The sequence below is a fragment of the Tamandua tetradactyla genome, chromosome X (assembly GCF_023851605.1).
Source record: "Tamandua tetradactyla isolate mTamTet1 chromosome X, mTamTet1.pri, whole genome shotgun sequence".
NCBI lineage: Eukaryota > Metazoa > Chordata > Mammalia > Pilosa > Myrmecophagidae > Tamandua > Tamandua tetradactyla.
The window spans coordinates 63,871,566-63,890,798 of NC_135353.1; the positions used below are offsets into that span (position 1 = coordinate 63,871,566).

The 19,233-nt window shown below is 46.1% G+C and overlaps 1 protein-coding gene across 5 annotated transcripts in view; it reads left to right on the plus strand.

Moving 5' to 3' along the window:
• Window positions 1-17,107, plus strand: part of TSC22D3 (TSC22 domain family member 3) — a 64,882-nt gene extending 47,775 nt beyond the window's left edge. For 3 of the 5 annotated variants that reach the window (XM_077144949.1, XM_077144950.1, XM_077144948.1), the window contains 2 exons: window positions 14,496-14,547; window positions 15,550-17,107. In XM_077144949.1, the coding sequence (XP_077001064.1) occupies window positions 14,496-14,547; window positions 15,550-15,780 (283 nt within the window). In that variant the 3' untranslated portion in view covers window positions 15,781-17,107. Of the gene's footprint in view, window positions 1-13,383; window positions 13,774-13,920; window positions 14,128-14,495; window positions 14,548-15,549 lie in introns of those variants that run through there. The other 2 variants (XM_077144951.1, XM_077144953.1) reach the window with 2 other exon arrangements.
• Window positions 17,108-19,233: the final 2,126 nt, after the last annotated feature.

The following is a 19,233-nucleotide window of genomic DNA, read 5'->3' on the forward strand; positions in this document are numbered from 1 at the left end:
TCTCGCGTGGGCTCTTTTCCCTTCCACCCTTCAATGCCTGTCCTCACATCCCTGACCTCCCAGACCAACAGTTCTCACCAACAGCTGGGAGACATCTTAGAAGTAATCTGTCATTCATAAAAGAGAGTCAAAATTTGCCAAAGATGTATATATAAATCAGAGTAGGTTCAGGGTTATCCCTTTAATAGTCTTTCTCACTCAACATTTTGATGAGCTTTCAGGGCTGAGAGAGACAGGGAGGGCCTGGAATAGGCCAAACCCCATCAGTTTGCCATGAAAAAGTTGAGTCTCAGTGCCCCTGGAATGACTGGGGCTCTTCATTGTAGATTCTACCCTGGCTTTCAAGCTTAGACTAGTAGTTCCTAAAAGCAGTTCCATGGACTGGTGCCAGGAAAGCTGCATCCAAATTACCTGAGCAGCCTTAGGAAAATACCCTTCCTAAGCCCAAGACCTATTACACTAGATTTTCTAGGGCTAGAACTCAGGAAATCTGTATTTCTCACAAGCTCTCCCAGGTGATCCTGATATTAAGAACCTCATCTAGACCAATTTCTTTACTTCCACAGCCCATTCTCAAGGTTTGCCTGCTGTGTGTCTAGTTGTTATGACGCTGACTACCACTGACTATTATGTCGAAAGTAATATAATTTAGTTTATATTTAAGGATTTCTAACAGATAGTAGCTGAATGGGGTATATTCCCAGGGTTTTTTTTTTCCTTGGGGAGGGGGGTGCATGTCTGGGAATTGAACCCAGGTCTCCCGCATGGAAGGTGAGCATTCTACCACTGAACTACTCGCGCACCCTTTCCCAGGGCTTTTTTGCATTGAAAAACAAACTTGTCTGATTCCTCCAAGTGTAAATAACTACAGGAGATATAATTAAAACTCAAAGGGGTGTCTCTGATAGTGACATTTTAGCCACTGCAGTAATCAGGTCAGGAAAATAGCTTTGAGTGATAGGAAATTCTTTTTCTCAGCCCCCTTCAATCACACTTCTCAGGTAGCCAGTCACAAATGGAATCGATGCTAGAACTGGCTCTAGTCAGAACTGTCCTTATGAAGAACCTGTGAGAATCATTTCTTAGACATTCATATGGTTGCGCCCAAACAGTGCCCAAATGTTTTTTTTATTTCTCCTTCATTTATAAAAGCCCATTTTAATGTATGATTGACATCTTTGAAAACTGTGTTCTCGGCACTGCTGCGGCTTCCTGTTTGCTTTGTGCAGTGTGAGGCTTCAAGCTGGTTCTCTCAATGCCCACCTGACTGCCACCCCAAGCTTTCCCTAACACCCTGTCCCCTATGACCTCTGAACAGCATGCAGCCAGTCCTGGAAATCAGAGAGTAGAGGCTGTGACTTTTGACACTCTGGCCTAGTGTGACTTGTCTAGCCAGGTCCTGTCACCTTATTACCTATTTTGGGTCACAGGGAAGCTAGCAGTGGCCAAGTGTGGGGGTATGTGTCTCTGTGTGTGGATAAAAGTGAATGAGAGAGAGAATTAAGGCCTCTCTTCCTATCTCTGTGAATTAGAGTGTGTGAAAGGCTTGAGAGGGTGTTTGCATAAATGTGTGTGCTTCTGTGTTTTTTTTTCCCTGATAAGGTGTGTGGATTCCTTGTCAGCAATTCTCAGACCAGACTGGGAGGCCTTCCTTAACCTCTCCCAGATCTCCGCTGAATTCCCTGGCACTGTTCCCACGTCTGGGGGGCCCTGCCCAGAGAGGAGCTTACCCTGTTTCTCTCCTTTCTTTCTGTTCTGAGAGCAGTTTGCTCCCTGCCCCATTCTGGCACACACACCCCCCACCAACCCAGCTGGGCTCTCTTCTTTCCATCCAGGAAACCAAGGGGGCGGGGGGCCACTGGAGAGCTGGAGGTTCTTTGCAATCTGCAGAAACCCTCTTCACAAGTCATAAAGTCCCACAATAGAGGATCAAGGAGCTACCCCAAGTGAGCCCATGGTGAATAGCTCTGCTGTGAGGTGAGGGCCTTGGGAATACAATATGAGGGAGCCCATAATGCTTTCCCATCATGGCTGAGGAGATGGAACGCCTGAAGAGGCCGGCATTATTGCTGTTCCTTTGTTACCCAGAGAACCTGTACCACTTCAAAGTTCCCCCATTCTGTGTTGGGGCTCATAATGGGAGCCAGGTGCCCCTGACCTCTTCACAGGCCCATTGTCTGCTGGCTCCACATCCCCAATAAGATCCCTCCTGGTTCTCATCCTCCAAGCATTGCCAATAGCCCCAAGTCCTTCACAGGCCACTCAAAGTAACCTTGGCAACCACCAGAGAAAATGGCGTCAAATTTCGGCTCTTGGGACTGCTCCGCAGAGCAGAAGGGCTAGAGAGAGGCCAGTTTCTACCTGGCCTGGATAAGCTGGTAGAGGACTCATGCAGATGAACAAACATGAAGAGGGTCGATTTTCTTGCTGCTTTCTTTCCCAGCACTGGGAAGGCTACAGTGGGCCAGGACTCCCAGAGGGTGGGCTGTGACAAGGGGAGGGCTTGCCGACTTGAAGTTGCTCACCGGTCTGTGAGGGAGGGCAAAAATCCTTAGCACCTGCTTCTGGGAAAGATGGAGCAAGGGTAAGACCGAGAGGAGCTAGCCAAAGAAGAGTGGCCAAGAGGTTGACAGATAGAGATGAGCCCCCCACACTAAAGACCTCCTTCTCTGAAGGAAGGGACTGACGACTCAGAAAGCATAAGCTTGCACGTTGTTCTCTTGGTTTATAAGTCCCTGAGGTCCTGGAAGGGACCCTTCCTGTCACTGAGAGCCACAATGTCAGAGGAGCAGTAAGCCCCATAGAAACGCCAAGCTTCAAGACTGCGGCATCATCCCTATCTGGATGGGCCGAAGGGCAGAGTGGGGAGAAGAAAAGCATGCCCTATTTTGTGGAATGAATTGATGCCCGGAATGGCAGTGATGTAGCCCTCCCAAACCCCAAGCTGCCCTCCCAAGCACCTCCAAACCCTAGGCTTTTTCCTGAAGCAAACATTTCTCTGAGGTCTAACCAGCACACACTTCTGAATTTGCTACAGACCCAGGATAATTTGGAAGGAAGCACAATTTTGGACTTGTACTACCAGTTGTTGTTTTTAAAATCTCCCCAAAATGTGTCTTGTATTTTGAATAGGCCTTACATCAACTTTGAATTGTATTGATTTGAGTTAAATTGAAGGGTAATGGCAACTAAGGGGGGAGGGCAGTGATGCTGTTTACCAAGGTCAATTTTGTGAACTTTTTTTGGCAGGATTATCTATTTCATCCTTGTAGATGATTAATTGAGAGGTTGAAATATAAAGAAGAGGGCTTGGACAAATTATGGAGGGAAATTTTTCCAGCTGCAAAGCATAAGGGGAAGGGAGACATGCGTAAATATTGACACAACGTTCATGAAATTTAAGATCCACTAAGCTAAACTGCATTCCTAGATAAAGTTGCCAATATTTCCAGTCCTGTTGCAGTCCTGCCCCCCCACCCCGCCGACTTCTACCATGGTTGGTGACTAGAGTTGGGGTGATGAAGATGATATGACAAGAACAGTTTTTTACTTGTCTGAATTGGGGGTGGGGGTCATAGAATGCCTTGTCAAAATGTGTTTTGATTCTGCCTGTTGTCCCTGCTGTCACACAGAGATTGTTTGTGAAGCTGACATGGGACCTTGTCTGGGAGTGAGCTGAAAGGCACAATTCATTGCTCCTGCCATCATTTGGTGCCAGGGTTTGCCCCAGATCAATTGCTAGCAGCTTTTCCAAGAGATTATCCACCTCGGCCAGGATTCTCCTTGGGCCTGCTCCCACCCACCATTGCCTTCTGCCTCTATATCACTCCTCCCCATTTTCCTGTCCCCCAAACTTGGAGTTTGGGCCCTGGTCATGCAGGGCAGCTCACGTGACCCACAGAGAACAAGGCACTTTCTCTGTCAGGTCTTTCATTCTTGCTTCCTTCGTTCTGGACTTTGGGGATTTTCCATGAAGCCTAAGTAACTATGTAAGTAGCAGTGACCTTCCTGTCTATAGTCTTCCACATTGGAGTGGAACCAGAGAGAAGAGAGAAGAGAGAAGCGAGGCAAAATTAAACGATGGCATTTCAACCTCCTTATTCTCCCAGCTTCTTCCGAAAAAGGGACAAGTAAGTAATTAGAACTAGACAGAGATTCAAATGGAAGGGGGGCCACTGAAGGAGTAAGTGGGGAGAGGTGTTTTTCAATCGTCCCATTAATGCTACACTAACGCACTAGTGCTCAATATCCTTTTTGTATTTCCTTTTCCAGCTCCTAACCCAGTGTTTGCTTTGTGGCTTGTCCCGCATCTTTTGCATCGTGTCTTTTTCCGCTTCTCCTGACACAGGATCCTGTGTTTTGCTGGCAACATTGCTGAATCTTTGGGATGAACATTCCCTGTAGAAAATAAGGAAGACTTGCTTATAAATAGTTTCCTTCTAGCTCTGTGGGGCACAATGCATCAAATGTGACAAAAAGGGAAGTGAGATGTTTCCCCATCACTGCCCCTAACCTACCGCACCCACCCTCCATCTGCTCCCCACCTCTCATCAGTGAGCTGAGATCCTGCCCAAGGGTTCTGCTGCCCAGCCTTTGCCCAATATCAGTACCACTGTCCCGTGGGAACCCAAAGTAGGAAGGTCTCTTGTCTTAGAGAGTCTGGCTTTTGAAGTGGAGCAGAGTAAAGAGAATGCTGAGACACTTCCTCTAGCTCAAAGGGAACAAGTTGGCTTCCAGGGCCACCTGAAATGGAAGGAATTGGCCCCATCCTCATTATGCCCCGCCTCCATCTAGCAGGTTGCCCCTGAGAGAGTCATCTATGTCTGTTTAATTGCAAAGTCCTTTAGCATAAGGGCTAAAACTAAGAGCAGGCAAAGGGCTTGGCTCATCAGCTGGGTGCTCCTGTCTGCTGGCTCTGGGTACGGCTCACATAGTAAGTTGGAGAATGTCAGAAAGGGAGCTTGGAAACATTTACACATGTTGGGGTTGTTGGGCTGTTGAATGCCTAGGCAACTATTTCCTGTCTGGGGGTCCTCTCCACAGAACACAAGGATGCTGGGGACCTTGTGGATGGATCAACACTTGACTCAGAAATGTTAGAGCAGATAACAGCTCTCAAGTACAACACAAACTTCCACTCATTCTAAGGTCTGGTGCAGCTATTCGGGGCAGAGGAATTGTCTGGTGTGCCAAGGGTTAAGCAGAAAACCTTTTGGGTTCCTCCTCCTCCCCTACCCTCCCCATCTACCCACCCCCAACTCCTCTCTCCTTGAAACCTTTCCATGATGTTTAAGTCCATTGTCTTTCCCTAGCCATCAGACCCAGGGGTATAGTTACTATATCTTTGCAAATAGAAGCTCATAAGGACTCAGTAGGCACAGCTACAGATATAGAGGGGACAAGAGACTGGCTGACTGTGGGCTGCACCTGAGATGCTCTTTAGAAGTTGCCTTTTAGACTAAATCCTTGATACAAGCTCAGTGTCTTGTTGTTGGCCTCATTGTCCTAAAAACCTGAGTGCAGCAGGAATAAAGAAAAGAAAAAAGAGTTAAGTAAGGATGCCAGTTAGTAGGGCCCTAGAAACTCAAGGCTTGATTTTTATTTTGACTCCATACCTTATTTGGAATATTGCATACCCCAGAACTACATATTCCATTCTAGGAGTCACCCAGTTGGATTAATATTTCCTGTTTCCTAGACAGAGCTAACTCTCTTTGAGGCCTGCTTGGTTGCCTTTTTAAAAAAACATATTTTTATTGTGAAACATAACATATATTCATAAAAGCAATAAGTTTCAAAGTACATTTTAACAAGTAGTTATGAAACACATTTCAAAGTTTGGTATGGGATACAGTTCCACAATTTCAGGTTTTTCCTTCCAGCTTCTCCAAGACACTGGAGACTAAAAAGAAATATTGATATGATTCAGTAGTCATACTCATTTGTTAAATCCTAATTTCTCTGTTACAACTTCTCCTCCGACCCTTCTCCCAACCTTTAGGGATATTTGAGTTACACCTATTTTAACATTTTTCACGTTAAAAAATGGTATCAACAAGATGGGATAGGGGAATGGAACTGGTTGATGTTTGGAGAGACTGGCACCTCTGGGTTTGAGCATTTACCCAGCCTAGGACCCATCTAAAGGTTTTAGATTTCTTAAAAGTAAACAGTGCGTGCCTGCCCATACAAAAAAAAAAAAAAAAGTGAACAGCATGAGTAAGTTTTGTAGGAGCTCAGATGTATTCTTAGGGTTAACAGGAATGATGATGAGCTCTGGGTGTTCTTAGGGTTAACAGAAATGATGTTGGTTGGGGTTTGGCAAACCTTGGCAATTAGCAATATCTAGCTGAAGCTTACATAAGAGTAGCCTCCAGAATAGCCTCTTGACTCTGAACTCTCTCAGCCACTGATGTCTTATTTTGTTACAATTCTTTTCCCCCTTTTAGTAAAGAAGGTGTTATTGATCCCATGGTGCCAGGGCCAGGCTCACACCTGGGAGTCATGCCCCATGTTGCCATGGAGACGCACTCCTGAACTTCATGTCCCATGTAGGTGGGAAGGTAATGATTTTCCTTGCAGAATTGGGCTTAGAGATAGAGGCCACATCTGAGCAACAAAAGAGGTTTTCTGGAAGTAACTCTTAAGCATAATTATAGGGAGGTTTAGCTTCTCTGCTACAGGAATAAGCTTCAAATGAGCAAGCCTCAAGATCAAGGACTTGGCCTATTAACTTGGGAGTCCCTAGTGTTTGAGAGAGTATCTGCTGTTTCCCAGCTGGGAAAGTTTAATAGTTCCATATTTTTTTTCCTACGGCTCCTCAAGGAACTTTGCCAATACTTTTTACTTATCTGCCCAACATACTCTGGGATGTATCCAGGTATTACATGAAGCTATACAAAAATTACAAGCCCTCATTCCCATTCTTGGCTCCATGTGTTTGGGTTAGTTAAATGAACTATCCAGACAGGTTGAGTTAGATTGCGTGCAACAGAAAATTTAGATTTGGAACAAACTAAAGCTCTCTTCCTTTGCTTTTATACAGTAGGTGAAGTTCTAAAATACAGACAATGTCACCTTTTGCCCTGTATTCTAATTTACCTTAGTCCTGACCAGATCAGATTCATTCTTATCTCTAATTGAAGCTTGATCTCTTTTTTTTTTAGTTTCTTTAACGGTTGTATGTAGCAACGCTGACTTTCAGAGCTGCAGAACTCCAACTCTGAGTCTTAGGTGTCACCCAGGTAGCCAAACTTCCAGAGAAATACCAGGTTATACATATATAGCACAGCATCTCAGAATCTAGAAATAACTCGTAGAGCTCAGGAATAAACGTGACTACTATAAGAGCATATAATCTAGGTCCCAATTTTCTTATAAGTATTTTCTAAAAGAGACCATATAATATTTGTTCTTTTGTTTCTGGCTTATTTTGCCCCACATAATGTCCCCAAGGTTCATTCACCCCATTGCATGCCCCACAACTTCATTCCTTTCTATAGCTTGGCTGTCTTTTGAAATGACCTGGGTGAGCACAGCCCTCTTAGAAACTTCATTTGGACAATTTTGATGATCTTGTGATCCCCCCGTTGCTGCTCCCTCTCACCTGAATGTCAGAAAAATCTGTTGCATTCAGAGCTCAAAGTCTGTCTCCAAGCTGCTGGCATCCTTGGGAACTTCCACACCTCACCCTTTTTTCCTCTCACCTGTCTCCCTGCATCTCCAATTCATACCCCAACTGCCTCTTCTCACTCATCTCGAGCCTCAGTCTTCATTCAACAAACATCCCCTCTCCAGCCTCCTCCTGCCCCACTATTAAGGGTAGTAGGAACAAACTTAAGCTCTAAGTCAGGAAGAACTGGGCTGAAGTCCCAGCTCGGCAATTTTTAGCTGTGCCACCTGGACAAGTTAGCCTTTCAGAGTTTCTTCATCTGTAAAATATTGGTGACACCGATTACTGCTACAAGTATAAACAAGTTCTTTTTTAAAAAAGTATTTTATTGAGATGTCTTCTCCCACCATACAGACCATCCAAAGTATACAATCAGTGGCTCACAATATCACTACACAGTTGTGCATTCATCACTATGATCATTTTCAGAACATTTCATCACTAATAAATAAAAGGAAAAACCCCATCCATCCCGTACCCCTTACCCCTACTTCAAAGGTAAGAATCTTGTACAAAGAGTCAATAATAGAGGGGTATAATGGGAAAACTACTATTGCATGCTATGGTCTATATTTAACAGGAAGATATCAACAGCACCACAGGAATACCAGGGGTAAATAATTGGGGTGGAGGGATACAAGAGTTAAGGGCAGGTTTGGATTTTCTATTTGGTGAGGTTGTGTTTATCGGTTATTTTTCTCTTTGGAGCAATGAAAATTGTCTAAAATTGGGAGTGTTGATGGTTGTACAACTAAGTAAGGATAATATGAGACATGTATTGTTTACTTTGGACATTATCCATGATGCCCAATGGATGGAGGTGGCTGAAGGGTACATTGATTGAGAAGTAGAATGGAGAACTGAGATGCATACTTGTGATGGAATATTATGCAGCTACAGAAAGGAATGAAGTCATGAGGCATGCAACAAATGAACCTTGGGGACATTATGTGGTGTAAAATAAGCCAGAAACAAAGGAACAAATATTATATGGTCTCTTCTAGAAAATACCTATAAGAAAATTGGGGCCTAGATTGTAAGCTCTTACAGCAGTCACATTTAGTCCAGAGCTGTAAATCTTATTTCTAGATTTTGAGATGCTGTGATTATATATATATAAAACCTGATATCTCCCTGGAACTTTGGCTACCTGTGTGACACCTGAGACTCAGAATTAGAGTTCTGCAGCACTGAAAGTCAGTATTGCTACATACAACAACTGTTAAAGAAACCAAAAAAGAGATCAGGCCTCAATTAGAGATAAGAATGAAGCTGATCTGGTCGGGAGTAAGGTAAATCGGAATACAGGGCAAAAGATAACATTGTTTGTATTTCAGAATTTCACCTACTATGAGAGAGCAAAGGAAGAGAGCTTTATTTTGTCCCAAACCTAAATTTTCTGTGGCACAAAATCTAACCCAAACTGTCTGGATAGCTTGTTTAAACAACCCAAGCACATGGACCCCAGAATGGGAATGAGGGCTTATAATTTTGCATAGCTCAATGTAATACCCAGATACATCCCAGAGTATGTTGGAGATAATTAAAAAGTATTGGCAAAGTCTTTTGAGGGAATGGAGAAAAAATACGGAACTATTAAACTTTCCCACCTGGGAAACCCCTGAACTGTGTCAAACATTATGGACTCCCAAGTCAATAGGCCAAGCCCTTAATCTTGAGGCTTGCTCTTGTGAAGCTTATGTATGTAGTGGAGACGCTTACCTATCTATAGGTATGCCTAAGAGTTACTTCCGAAGATCCTCTTTTATTTGCTCAGATGTGGCCTTTCTGTCTCTAAACCCAACTCTGCAAGGAAAATCATTACCCTTCCCACTATGTGAGACATTATATCCAGGGATGAAAATCTCCCTGGCAATGTGAGACATGACTCATGAGGAAGAGCCCTGTCCCTAGCACAGTGGGCTCGACAAGGCCATCCTGACCAAAAGGGGGAAAAGAATTGTAGCAAAATAAGGTATCAGTGGCTAAGAGGGTTTAAATGGAGTCAAGAGTCTATTCTGAAGGCTACTCTTATTCAAGCTTCAGTTAGATATTGCTAATTACTATGGTTTGCCAAACACCAACCAAAACCATTCCTGTTAACCCTAAAGAACACCCAGGGTGTTCTCTGAATCCTACGAAACTTTCACAACTAAGATTACTTTCCAGAAACCTACAACCCCCAGATGGTTCCTAGGCCAGATAAGTCCTAAAGCCCAGGGAGACCAGCCTCTCCAAGAATATCAACTAGTTTCATCCCTCATCCCATTTTATCGACACCCCTTCTCAACATGAAAAAGTTAAGATGGGCATAGCAGAAATACCCCTAAAGATTGGGAGAAGGATCAAAGGAGAAGAAGGAGTTAATACAGAGAAGTTCGGATTTAACAAAAAAGTATGACCACTGAATCCTTATATTGATATTTCCTTTAGTCTCCAGTGTCTTGGAGCAGCTAGAAAGAAAAACCTGAAATTGTGGAACTGTAACCCATACCAAATTCTGAATTTGTTTTATAACTACTTGTTAAAATGTACTTTGAAATTTATTGCTTTTTTGTATATATGTTTTATTTTACAATAAAAATGTTTAAAAATATACTGTTGACAAGCAGTGCAATGGTGGCTCAGTGGCAGAGTTCTTGCCTACCATGCCAGAGACCTGGGTTGGATTCCTGGAGCCTGCACATGCGAAAAAAAAAATATATATATATATATATATATATATACAGGTGATACAGACAGCACGGTGCCAGTCCCACAGCTGATGCTTGGTTCCTGGTAGCTATTATTGTCAGTGGGTCTCAAGCTCAGTTTATTTTTTTTTAACTTTTTTAATTGTATAATATTACATATATACAAAGCAAAGAATGAAAAAAGCAATAGTTTTCAAAGCACTCTTCAACAGTTACAAGACAGATTCCAGAGTTTGTCATGGGCTACCATGCCATCCTCTCAGATTTTTCCTTTTAGCTGCTCCAAATTGTAGGAGACTAGAAGGAATAAATATTTTTTTATCATCACAATCAACTTGGTTTTTCTTTTTTGTGAAAAATAACATATATACAAAAAAGCAATAAATTTCAAAGTACATTGCAACAATTAGTTGTAGAATAGATTTCAGAGTTTGGTATGGGTTACAATTGCTGATGTTCTGGAAAGGCTGGGCCCTCTAGGTTTCAGAACCTACCTGGTTCAGGTCAGTTTTTTTAATCGCGGTATAATTTGCCTACAATTCAAACTAGCTTTGATAACAAACTTAACCCCTTTTCTAATCCCTCCCCAAACTACATGGATTTCTCTGCCTCTGTTTCCATATCAGGGAATCCCTGTTGAAGCAGCTGTTTTTCTTCTAAGCCCTATGCCCTATTTTCCTGGTAGTGTTTTTTTTTCTTGCCAACCCAGCTTTTCTCTTCCTCTCTTTTTCTTCTCATCATCTCCACTGGCATCTTGAGAGTGGATAGCAATTGTTAGCTTGGAAAAAACTTGCCAATGAAAGGTCAACTCAGGGACTACCTGAATCAAGAAAGCTCTTGACTGGCACAGATAGCCGATTAATATATTAGAGACTTCCAATCTCTATTAAGATCCTGATTTTAAAATGCCTTTTTTTCCTTAGCTAATATTCTTGATTACCTATAAATATAGTCTGCACTTGGTTGTATCTAGTACATTCTGCTTACTGCAAACACCATGTTAATAGAGCTTGAGACCTAAAAGTTAACAAAATGTCATGAAATTGGAATAGTCTCCCACCTACACTTGGGGTGAAGGAAATCACTATCCTGATCTAGTGCAGTAAGTTTGTTTGGACAGTTCTATTTGTCAGCCCTTTGCAAATATAGTGGCCATTGTGTGCTCCCCAACCACCACCTCCATGCCATAGTGAGAAATTGTGGCTGCTCAGTAGCATAACTGTACTGGCAACCTTCAAAAAATCAAGGCCTTCAGTCTGGGCTTAGGTGGGGCCTTGGCCAGGGTGTTGGAGCCTGACACCTAGTTAGGAGAAATATCCTGAAGCAAATAATAACCCCTTCTTTGCTGATAAGAGGCTCCAGTACTTTTCCAATGCCATGATTGCATTAGGGTGTTTTGCCGGAACAAAGCTTTTGGAGCACTGATTCATGGATACTGGCCTTAACTTCATCCAAACTATTGTACATGTAGTGGAACTCAATGTACCCCTTACGGCCCTTGGGTTGGTGTAAATAATACTCCTGGTTGCATCACCTGTCCCTTGTCCTGCCCAGATTATTCATTCTGGCTGCAATTCTTCTTCTGTCCACCAGGTGGCATTACTTAGGGAGGAGCAGGAGAAAAGGAGCAAAGGAGAAGGATGCTCCTGGTTGTTGTTTCATTACAGAAGTTGTAGGTTTACAGCGAACTCTTACAGGAAATACAGCTACCATATATCACCCTATAATCTGCACTTTGCATTGGTATGTTTCATTTGTTATGAAAGATGAAAGCACATTTTTTAACTGTACTATTAACTATCATGGTTTAACTTAGGGTAAACTGTTCGTGTTGTGCAGTTCCATGGATTTTTCCTAAAACTTTTATTCTCTTAACATATCCCACCAAAATTTTCCCCCTTTTAACCACATTCAAATGTGCATTCAGTGCTGTTAATTACATTCACAATGTTGTGCTACCATCACCACCAAAGCTTGAAGTTAAAAAGAATGAAAATATATTTTCATAGAAACATACGAAACTCTTATTAGGCAACAATAATATTCGCATGTTCCTTGTGGTTCGGAATCAGTTTTTTCCTGAAGGACTCTCCAAAGATGTGACTGGACCTGCCACAGAGCAGCTGGGATGGTTTATATAGCCTTAGTTTGTAGTTTTGCTGTCATTTGCTGTTTATAGGAAAGTAAAAAAGCAACAGCAGCAACAACTTTTAAAAAACAGGGGCATGGCATCTGGATATTGTATTTTTTTTGCAAATGGGGTCTGGAGACCTACAGGGGCTGGCATATTATGGTCGGTCCCTACCTTATCTCCTCCTCATCTCCTCTGTTACCCACCTAGCCCCCAGCTGTTCCCTTTTACATGTTCACACGCACATCTGAGTTCCTGGGCACCCTCTCCACCACACACATTCATGCACAGATTAGCTCCTGAGCCCACTGCATAGTCAGACACTCCCGCACCTGCACATTCAAAGGAAGAGGGGAGTGGATAGGGGCTGGAGCTTGAGGCAGGTGATTGGCTAGTTGAGGGGACAGCTGGTTGGTGGGAGAGTGAACATGTAGGTGACAATGTATGTGTGCAGGAAAGAGGCTGACAGGGCAGGCAGCGGTAAGAAGGGGAAGCTCCTGATGGGGGGGGGGGGGGGTATCCAGGGTGTGTGAGAGGATTATAAAGCCATCAGGGTATACTGGCTGACACTGAGAAGAGCTTTTAAATTCTTCTGCACCAGCGCCGCCCACTATTGAATGCTTTCTTCCTCCTGTTATGGCATTTGGATTTCTTATTTCTCTAGCAATCAGCAGTCTCTTAGGCTCCGCCCCCGTTTGGTTTTTACCAATCTGCAGAACCCTCTTTGGAGATGCCAGTTGGCACAAGAAAGTGCTGAACTGTTTACAGTCCCAGCCTAAGGTTCAGGGAAGGCTTGTGGTTTAACTGAGCCACAACGCCCGCCCGGTACAGGACTCATTTGCATGGCCCCTGACGTCATGTGACGCAGCCGGCTCCTCCTATATAAAGAAGCAGGAGCCGAAATATCTTCGAGTCTGGGTTGGACTGGCAGCCGTAGGGTTTGTGACACATTAGGTGACATTTCTCGAGTCACTTCCCTTCAACGAGCTGAAGAGCCTGCCTGGCTTTGGGTCTGCTCGGCAGCTTTCACCCAACTCCTAGCCCCAGGGCAGGACGTGCAGAGCTCAGCCCGGTGCAGCGCTCTGGCAGCCAGCAGCCGCCCGGCCCGCCCAGCCCGGCCCGAAGCCCTTCCACAGCTCCCTGGCAGCCCGAGCCACGAAAACTGAAATGTATCAGACCCCCATGGAGGTGGCGGTCTATCAGCTGCACAATTTCTCCATCTCCTTCTTCTCTTCCCTGCTCGGAGGGGATGTGGTTTCCGTTAAGCTGGATAACAGGTAAACCACTGGCCCCAGCGGCGTTCAGAGCCGAGCCCGGGCGCAGGCGGGGGCTGTGGCTTCAGAGCCGGTGCGCCGCGGGTCCCCGTTCCCCGCGGTGCAGCATCCTGGGAAGAGGCGGGGGTTGGAGACGCAGGGAGGGGGAGGTCACCGCCGCTCTGGGATCCGCCGTCGGAGCGTCCCTGCGGCCTTTGCGCCGTGAAAACGAACTGCTGCAGCCACAGCGGTAGCCGAAGGCAGAGGGGCGGCGGGGCAGAGCTGGGCAGAGGGCTGTCTGGACGCCGTGCGCCACTGGGGAGGCCACGCTGGGCGCTTCCGAGCCGAGAAAGAATTCCTAGCTAGCTTTGGAGCCAGGTAGGCCTGCCCAGGACCTTCAGGGTTGCCGCCGGAATGGGCCGACTCCTGGGGGCTCCCTGGGCCGCTCGCCCCCCATTGTTTGCAAGTATCTCGGGCTGGGCGAGTGTGCCAGAACCCCCCCGGGGACCTGCGCGTCGCTGCAGTCTGGCTCAGGGAGGCAGCGAAGAGTCAGCTTGGGTGGGGAGGTGCGGCTTCCTGCAGGGGCCAGGGAGGGACCTGGGGACAAATTACTGGGAACTACGGGCCGGGGGGGGGGGGGGCGGGAGAGAGGGAGAGCCTGGGCAGATGGAGGACCGGCCACAGCTGCCGGGTACTCGGGGTGGAAAGGAATGCTAACGCAGTTGCTTTGCTTTTTGTCTTGGCAGTGCCTCCGGAGCCAGCGTGGTGGCCATAGACAACAAGATCGAGCAGGCCATGGTGAGTGGCCTCACTGCGTCATTCCGGTCCCCAGAGCTAGCTGCTGCTTATGTAATTCGGGGCAGGACTGAGGGGGCGGGTGCAAAGGCCATTAGCCAAGAGCCGGAGGAAGCTGACAGCCTGCTTTCCCATGTCCCTGGATGCCCTTAAGTAGAGTCCAGTAAGAGGGGCACCTTTTAGAGTATTTCCAGTCTGCCCTTGCAGGGGCCTTTCCATTCTCCCTCCCTTCCCCATCCCAGGGCTTTGTAGCAGGCTCTGGCTCCCTCCTGGGCCTGTTGCAGCACAGGGAGCTCAAGGACTTGCATTTATCTGCCTCCTGCAGTTGGCAGGGGGCAGAGCTCATTGGATGCAACTGCTCTGCAGTGCCTCTGCAGAGCCTGGGCTGGGGTCAGGTGTTGGGAGGAAACAGGAAGCAAAGCATCCCACCCCTTCTCCCTCTCCTTACCAGGTAGAGGGCATACTCCACCAAGCAGCCAAAATGTCTACAGGGGTTTGGGGCTTCCAGCAGTTAGAAGCCACTTAATTATGTCCTGGAGTGTAATAACAAAGTTCCCAGCCCCCAGTGCAGTCATCAATTCAGAGAAGACAATCCCTGTACCTTCCCTCAGGGCTGATATCAGTACGGAGTGCATTGCAAGTCTCCCTGGGGATCAGGGCCACTATCCAGACCATATGTTGAATGGGGACCTAGCAAACCACCAGCAACCAGCAGAAGTCTCACTGGAAAGGCCCCTGAGCAGCCAGCTTTGAAAGTCATTAGAAGCTTCCAGGGGTCACCCACCTAAGTTCAAAGCTGGGCTCCCAACTCAGGCATAGCCCAAATCATCCAACTCTCCTGAGAGAGAGTTGAAGGGCTTCAGAGAAAGATGCATGATGCATCAGGCTGTGGTGCCATTGTGGTGAGAGGAAAGGCCGGAGGGCAGTGTATGAAGGAGAATGCAGTCACTCCGATGGCAGAGTGACCAGTTCGTGAATAGCTTTGATGTTATTCCTCTATGGCAGGATCTGGTGAAGAATCATCTGATGTATGCTGTGCGAGAGGAGGTGGAGATCCTGAAGGAGCAGATCCGGGAGCTGGTGGAAAAGAACTCCCAGCTAGAGCGTGAGAACACCCTCTTGAAGACTCTGGCCAGCCCAGAGCAGCTGGAGAAGTTCCAGTCTCGTTTGAGCCCTGAAGAGCCAGCTCCTGAGTCCCCACAAGCACCGGAGGCCCCTGGTGGTTCTGCGGTGTAAGTGGCTCTGTCCTTGGGGTGGGCAGAGCCACTAAACTTGTTCTACCTAGTTCTTTCCAGTTTGTTTTTGGCTCCCCAAGCGTCATCTCACGTGGAGAACTTTACACCTAGCATAGCTGGTGCCAAGAGATGTCCCAAGGACATGGCCACCTGGGTCCACTCCAGTGACAGACCCCTGACAGAGAGCAGGACTCTGGAGGCTGAGTTGCAAGGGGCTTAGTTACCCCAAGCCAGTGAGCCTCTAATGCCACTGCACCCTGGGGCCTCCCAGGGCCCGGGCAACTTAGCTGCAACTGGCAAAGGAGAAAAGGTAGTTTGAAATGTAATGCCAGTTGGCTCCAGAAAGTATAAGGGGTCTGTTTTTTCATTTCCATGGACATCTTCAACAGCTTCACTTGACAACGACTGTTCTGATGAAGAAGCCACTTGTGTTTTAAGCAGAGGCAACCTCTCTCTTCTCCCTCGCCTTGTGAAGGCAGGGGGAACAGATGGGAGAAATCGAGCCAAGTCAGCCTTCTGTTGGTTAATATGGTATAATGCATGGCTTTATGCACAGCCCAGTGTGGGATTACAGCTTGGGATGACCGCTTACAAAGTTCTGTTTGGTTAGTATTGGCATAGTTTTTCTATATAGCCACAAATGCATATATAAACCCATAGGGCTAGATCTGTATCTTAGTGTAAAGCTGTATACATGTACACACATACACCACCTACATGTTGAAGGGCCTAACCAGCTTTGGGAGCATCAACTGGTCCCTTATCTCTTAAGGCTAATTCTTTGACTGTCTTCATTTACCAAGTTGATCCAGTTTGTCCTTTAGGTTAAGTAAGACTGAAGAATAAAGTCAGGGAAGGGGCCAAGCATTGGGATGTGGCCATGGATGCCTTGCTGCTGCAACCCTTTTCCATCTGTCTGTCAAAGGCATGTGAGGTCCTCTTTTGAACGTCAAACCTGCCATTCACTGGTGCTGACTAAATAGAATGGGGTTGAGAGAAAATAAGCTTGGACTTCACGGTGTCATTTAAAAATGTTGTCTGTTTTTTGTTGTTGTTGTTGTTGTTGTTTTTAATTCTTGTGGAAAACTTTCAGGTGAACAGCATTTATTGGCTTGATGGTGTCCTATTGTGGACAAGGCAATGGCTTTGACTTGCTGGTGCCTGGGCAATGTCCTCAGGAAGCTTGTTTCTAGAGAGTTGTGAGGCAGTGAACATTTTCCTGTTTCTGACACCTTATCCTGATGTATGTCTCCAGGATTGGGATTTTGATTTTTCAAATGTAGCTTGAAATTTCAATAAACTTTGCTCTTTTTTTTCTAAAAATAAAATAGGAGTCTGACTGAATATGAATGGTCTGGGCAGTAGGGACCCCTCATGTGGTGGAGGTGGTCGTGGTGGAGGTGGGAGGGCTGTTTTTCTAACTCACCAAACCTTCCTTGAACACCCACCAAGTGCCAGGCCTGTGCTAAATCCATGATCTTGTTTAATCCTCACAATACCAAGAGGGAGTCCATGCTCTTCATCCTCACTGCAAGGGTCAGGAAGCAGAAACTCAGTGTATTTGAGTGCTCAAGATCCCACAGCTCTTTGACAAATTGGGACTCAAACCCACATTCATCCCTCTCTGTCCTGCTTCCATTTTCAGATAAGAGCTTTGGAGTGCATGGTGAGGTGACTGTTAACATGCAAGCTCAACCTGAGGGGGTGATTTGGGAGGAAGGATGCCCTAAGAAGGCCTAAAAGAAAACGGTTGGGGTGGGGGGGAAGGGGGGGGGCTTGGGCAATGGTGGCACAGTGGCAGAGTTCTCGCCTGCCATGCCAGAGACCCAGTTTCGATTCCCAGTGCCTGCCCATGCAAAGAAAAAGGAAAAGGGCCAGGACTACATTTTAGGGAACAAGAAGAGAAAGACCAAATAAACAAGTGGGTCTCTTCCCTCTTCTAAAAGCCTCGTTGGAATCACTTTAATACCAATCCACATGTGACAAAGGGTCAAAGTGGGTCTTAGTGCAAAAAGGATGTAGATCATTTAAGGTGGCAAAAAAAAAAAAAAAAACCCAGCATCTCTATCGTACCTACCCTGGACCCCCAGCAAGAAAAGATACTTTCAATCCCTGTTGCTCCACTTGTCACTGCTAAAGGTTCTCTCACAAAGCCCACTAGCTGTATGGGCAGGGCCAATTCTAAGGCTTCTGACTCCAGCTTCCCTCCTCTGCTTCTATTTGGGGTTCAGCATCACCAGTCACCCCTTCCCCAGCCACATGTCTCTGGCATCTGTAGTCCCGCCCCGTTGTGTGATTCCCTAATGATCATTTGGTATCTCACAAGAGAGACCAGCACCTCTATGTGAGGGAGTCCATTCAATATCAGCTCCCTATAGCATATGTAACTATCCTTTTATCACTTGAAATTTAACAGCATGCCTTGGCTGTCCTAAGCCACAGACAAAGTGATCAAGATGTCTTGGCCTCTTCTCTTCTACCAAACACTGTACAAATATAATCAAAACAGCATGTTTCCTTCTCTATAAGTCATACATGTTGGCCTGTTCTTTTCCAGACTCTTCTTCAGAATGTTGCAAACCCCTGCTTGCTGGCCTCTCACAGTCCAATTTCCCCACCTGCTCCTCAACGCTCTATTCTTTCTGCCAAATTCATTGTCTATACCCTGCCAATTTGGTCATGGCATACAGTGATTTCACCGCTGCTGGAACAAATACCAGCTTTGGGCCAGTGTGTTCAGAGCTGCCAGGCAGCCATCCCCTACCCTGGCCAAGCTCTCCCCAGTCCCCACTTATTCCCAAATGCCTCCACCTTTGCAAGCAAGCCCAAGGACTTTTTTGCTTGTTCAGCTCATCTTCTGTCGATTTTCCACATCCAATTTCCAGCCCATCAAGAACCAGCTGATGAAAAAACACAAAACAAAACCAGAAAACAGCCCAGCCACACCCAAACCTCTCTGCTCATCGAGTTCTACCCTACAAGAAAGGGGAAAATATTGCTCCACAGTCACCTCGTGGCAAACAGAACAACTTTGTTTCCTAGGCAACCCCGACTAAACAGAGACAAACACTGCAACTTCTGAGGCCCCAGAGGTTTCTAGACGAGATAAGAGGAACTTTGTGGATGTTTGTCGGTCACTCGCAGGAGCAGCTTTTTCCTTGTTGTTGTTGTTCTCGAAAAACCCAACTAGGGGAGGGGAAAGGCAAAAGAACATACTGCTCTTGGAAAGACTTTCATAGGCTTTGGGGCTCTGGGCTCAGCTGCTCCAGTTGGACCCAGAACAAGAAAAAAAGTACAGGAACAGCAGCAGCAGCAGCAGTGGCGGCTGCAACAGCAGCTACAGTGATAATCCTCTGCCCGGGTAGGCCACCTCACTAGTGTGCTGCTGTTAGCTCATCTGATCCTCACCGCAGCCCTCCCATCAAGGCAACAAGGATCTTGATAGCTCCACTCC